The sequence below is a fragment of a genome (assembly GCF_019968985.1).
Source record: "MAG: Porospora cf. gigantea B chromosome Unknown PgB_NODE_1890_length_4581_cov_371.929, whole genome shotgun sequence".
NCBI lineage: Eukaryota > Apicomplexa > Conoidasida > Eugregarinorida > Porosporidae > Porospora > Porospora cf. gigantea B.
The window spans coordinates 1-4,581 of NW_027178757.1; the positions used below are offsets into that span (position 1 = coordinate 1).

At 51.6% G+C, this 4,581-nt stretch overlaps 4 protein-coding genes across 4 annotated transcripts; 2 read left to right on the top strand and 2 right to left on the bottom strand.

Annotated features, from left to right (window-relative positions):
• Window positions 1–39: 39 nt before the first annotated feature.
• Window positions 40–714, bottom strand: KVP17_004500 (uncharacterized protein; the record flags this gene model as incomplete). Its single annotated transcript, XM_068522734.1, has 1 exon — window positions 40–714. The coding sequence occupies one exon, from the start codon at window positions 712–714 to the stop codon at window positions 40–42; it is 675 nt and encodes a 224-aa protein (XP_068377476.1).
• Window positions 715–1,148: 434 nt separating this feature from the next.
• KVP17_004498 (uncharacterized protein) lies at window positions 1,149–1,532 on the top strand (the record flags this gene model as incomplete). The annotated part of the gene is made up of 1 exon (XM_068522732.1): window positions 1,149–1,532. The coding sequence occupies one exon, from the start codon at window positions 1,149–1,151 to the stop codon at window positions 1,530–1,532; it is 384 nt and encodes a 127-aa protein (XP_068377474.1).
• Window positions 1,533–1,624: 92 nt separating this feature from the next.
• KVP17_004499 (uncharacterized protein) lies at window positions 1,625–3,523 on the bottom strand (the record flags this gene model as incomplete). Its single annotated transcript, XM_068522733.1, has 1 exon — window positions 1,625–3,523. The coding sequence occupies one exon, from the start codon at window positions 3,521–3,523 to the stop codon at window positions 1,625–1,627; it is 1,899 nt and encodes a 632-aa protein (XP_068377475.1).
• Window positions 3,524–3,645: 122 nt separating this feature from the next.
• Window positions 3,646–3,978, top strand: KVP17_004497 (uncharacterized protein; the record flags this gene model as incomplete). The annotated part of the gene is made up of 1 exon (XM_068522731.1): window positions 3,646–3,978. The coding sequence occupies one exon, from the start codon at window positions 3,646–3,648 to the stop codon at window positions 3,976–3,978; it is 333 nt and encodes a 110-aa protein (XP_068377473.1).
• Window positions 3,979–4,581: the final 603 nt, after the last annotated feature.

Below are 4,581 nucleotides of genomic sequence, written 5' to 3' on the forward strand. Positions count from 1 at the left end.
GAATGCAGTTCTGCTTGTGTAGCTTTGTTGTGTTCCGACTCATTCACTATTGACAGCCCTCGCCTGAATTCGTGCGGAAGAGCGGCGCTCGGGTGGACATGGAGGGCGATGCTCAGCCAGAAACCGTGGCATCTTCTCCACCTTGTTGCAAAAGGGGAAAAGTCGAGAATCAATGACGTCTCTGTGTGCTTTGCTGAGTTCTCGGAGAAGATGTGGTGGAGCTGGCACGCAGGGAGGACGCGGAACGCAGAATCGTTTCGATGGCGCTTCATGTGAATCGTCCTCATTCGTGATGTCTGCGTCCGATTCCTGGCCGTCGGCGTTTTCCGAAGGCGCTTCTCTTGGGTCTTCTTTTGCTTCACCCTCTGGACTCTTCCGTATTGCAAGAAGCAACTTGGTGACGGGATCAATGCCAGGTTGGCATGCAACCGGCTCTCGCTCTCGTTTGACTCGTGGCATTCGCTGCATCAGCAAGGACACCAGAGTGGACGGACACGGAGCCAAGCCTTCCGATCCGTCTATAATGTCGGTATACGTCAGCATGAGCAGATGGACGGAACTGACCAGGGCCCGTAGGTTCGCTAATAGAGTGTACGTCTTTTGATTGGAGCTGGCGTCCTCTTGCAGGTATCTCTGTATGTCCGTGACAAGGAACTGAATCTGGTGATGGGCGATCGCCAGGTCAGCTCGAGACTTTATCTTCGGAACAGACATGGCGACCTCCAGAAACCTGGAGTACAATTGCCGAAAACGTCGGAGATCTCTACAGGGTGCTGGTGGAGTCATCGATTTTGCACACGCGGGTTGAAGGCACACGCGAAGCAATCTGTCGCCTCCACTCCACATACCGCTATGCGTGTGTCGATGGTCTGTAGTCAACTGGTCAACGTTCCTCGAAGCCATGAGCGCTTCATGGAAAATGCTTGCGTTCGCGGAATACACAAGCGGACCGCCTTTTCATTTCCCAACAGCCCTCCGATCCACCGCAGCTGGTGTACGCCTTCATAAGCGGTCCCACAGGCGTATGCAGGGTTCATGACATCTTATCAGTCAAAAACGAAGCGCTCTTCAGCAATGCTTGCAGAAATCTGGGGCGACGACACATGCAGCTGGGAAGAAAATTTGCGTGGAAATTATAATTCTTGGAGATGACAGGCAAGGGCAAGAAAGTCGCTAAGAAGAGCAAGGTCACATCCAGGTCGGCGAAGGCCGGCTTAACTTTCCCTGTGGGGAGGATTGCCAGGCATCTACGAGACGGTCGTTTCGCAAAGAGGTTGTCTGGAGGAGCTCCGGTTTACATCGGAGCTGTGTTGGAGTACCTGGTGGCCGAGCTGTTGGAGTTGGCCGGCGCCGCTGCCAAAGAGCAGAAGAAGAACAGAATCAACCCTAGACACATTCAGCTAGCCATTCGGAACGACGAGGAGCTGTCAACGTACCTGGCCAAGGTGAGCATTGCACAGGGCGGAGTTTTGCCGCGAGTGCACGAAGTTCTTCTGCCGAAGAAAAGCCGTGAACGATCGCAGGAGTACTGAGTCTGCTGACTGAGACAGTCGATTGGAATGATACAGGTCACATAGTGACCACCTGTGCCTACTAACACCGAAACATAAATCGCTCAACCAACTCATCGCAAAAACTCACGTCGGTGCCCTTGAGTGCTCACTTTGCGGTGACCTAACCGCACCCACCCCTTCGCAGCTTCAGAGTCGACGCGTCTATGCGCTCTCAACGGAGTCTCGGATGGCGGCTTCCTTTGAGGGAGGGACGCGTTGTTGTTCGGGAGTATGTCCAGAAAATCTAAAGGCCTCGTGATACAGAATTTCTGCATGCTACTTAAATTTGGGACTTGGGGCAGTTTTCGTGACCGAAAACACTTGTTCAAATGTTCGAGAGCTTTGTGAAATCGAATGTTGTAGGGATCCTGAACGATGAGGGTCATCAGAGCCATTGTCAGCGCCCCACCCGTACCCACATTGGGCATCTTCACGTCCGCCGACGTCTGATTGTCTTGGCAACCAGACAATAAAACTACATCACCGGCAGCCTTTTTTGGGAACCGTTCCTCCTTCCACGATCGGGTCTTCGGCTCCCAAACAAACGGCAAGTCCATACCGGATCCGGAGTGACAGCAGTCCATTACGCATATCATCTTCACGCCAGACCGCAGAGGATACACCAGATGCCAGTTAATCTCGTCGTCTCGAATCTGACCAGCGGTTTTATAGTCAACGGGCATGATAGTTTCGTCGAAGCCGTCCTCTTCCGTACCCTCTTGATCCCTAATTTGACTCCCATGGCCACTGAAATGGAAAAAGAGGACGTCGCCCGGCTCAGCATCAGCCACCAGCCACTGAAAGGCCAGCAGAATGTTTTTCTTCGTAGGGCGGTATCTGGGATCGCCATAATGAGTGTCGACTAAAGTGGTCAGAAACGAGGAATCGTCGGGAAAGCCGTACAGCTCCGTAAGGACCTTACGCCAGCGTCCTACATCCGCCTGACAACCAGACAATTCCTTGTTGGTCCCAGTGTAGTTGATGCCAATCAGCAGTGCCTTCTTCTTTCCTGTTAGTTTCGGAAGCGGCCCGCCGACCGAAGGTAGCGGCCTGGCACCCACGTCTGCAGGCGGGGCCGCGGCTACCTCCGCATAGGACATGTCTGAGTTCGTAAGGTGAGACTGCCGAATCCTTAACTTGGCCGTTGACTTCAGGTGCAATGCTGTCTGGGAAAACGAGGCGGTGGCTAACAACTTATGCGAGACGTCATCCATGACCTTCACTACATCCCAGTCATGTTCCTGCAGATGCTCGGCCAGTGCCTTCTCCGAGTAATGAGGGAACACCTTGGTAAGGTCCACGAATCTCCTGTGCTTCTCGAGCTCCACTTCTGTGCCGTCTGGCAGGCGACTGGGTCCCCTGCGAATCGGGGTCTGGGGCGCTTCAGAGGGGATACACTGTGGGGATTTCTTAGGTTTGCATTCTGGACGGGTCTCCAGTTTAGCTGCATGTTCTTTCTTGTGCACGGCTGTCCTGTCCACGTTCTCACGTCGCCAGGCCAAATATGGCGATAGCGTTGACGCTGGTTTTCTGTGAACCATTCGCCAGTACTCCAGTCTCGACGTTTCAAGCGTACCCCAAGAGAGGAACGTCAGCATGACGTACATTCGAGGGTTGGCGCCTTCCACTGACACAGGTACCCTTTTCATCGGATACTCGCCTCTGCTAACCCTTCCTACTTGGACGTTTGAGAGATTTAGCTGGGTTCCTCCAAGAGTTTCCCAGCGATGGCCGTCCGTAGCGACGAGGCGCAAAGAGAGTAGCTGCGCGTGCACAACATTTCTGCTGTAGAAGTCAATGTGATCAAAAACTAACTCCTCCTTGAAGCGCTGCTTGCAGGAGAGCTCCAATCGATCGTCTCCACAGCAGATCTGCAATTTGAAAGTTGTGAATCTGCTTTTGAGGTCTGCAGCTTTGAGATACTCGATCAATTGCGTCGTCTCAACGTAGCCCAGAAATAAGTGCGGCATATAATGACTGTATTTGCGTCATCCCGAGTGGTGCATACATAGAGGATCATCTTTCGAGGTCAACCGCAACCGTTTTGTCTCCCTGATCGACAAACTTGGAGTGTGTTACATCAGATCATCAGATGGCAGATTTGTTGGCGAAATGGACTGGTGCGGAGGAAGAGGAGAAGAACGAGTGGCCTCTTTCATCTAAGCTCGAGCTGCTTCGTTCTATGGGCAAAGGCAAGGTCGAAGCCGACGAGAGTACGGGCCTTGACATCTCTAGGTTCATTCCTGGCAAGTATTCCGTCCTTGTCAAGCTCGCATTGAGACAGAAACTATCTTTTCAGGATCTCAAACACTGCCACGAACTGATGCAAGACCTCAGTTCTGAAGACAGCTCTCCAGGCATGCAGAAGATCAAGAAGCGTTTGAGCAAAGATCTTGCGAAAGCCATGCTGAAGTCACGCCTGTGACACGCAATCGCATTCGACTTGTAGTCTACATCGTCATGCTTCAATTGTTTGTTTAAGTACATAACATTCCTTGTCGTGGAGATTGATCCCATACACTCCCCTCTCCCTATAGAGCGCCCGGACGAATTCCCTCAACACTCTATTGTGACAGGTTGGCCGAGCGCCACACTCAGGTCGTGGTGTGCTAAAGTTGTTCAGTGTTGTATTGGTTGTCTCACAGAGGAGATTGATAAGTGTTGTATTAGTTGCTAATGTTGTTCAGGTCGTGGTGTTTAGTGTTGTATTAATTATATGTTCACTTTCATGAACACTTCATGCAATGTTACACTACTAATCACTCGAGTGCAAATGAGTTGACACAAAGAGGATAAGTTAAGAGAATGCGAACACACATTAACTTGAAGTCTTGAGAGGACAAAACGGTTGAAAGCATATGCCTGCGACACTCCCACTCTCTCTTGGATGGGCTTAAAGCCCTTGATTCGCCGAAATTTCCAAAAACGGTCGAAATTCTCGAGCTATACCTCACTTCAACCTTCCACAATTTCTCTTCGATCATTTCCTCTTCCGCCGTCGGATACCCTGCCTCGTCAGTTGCCGGCA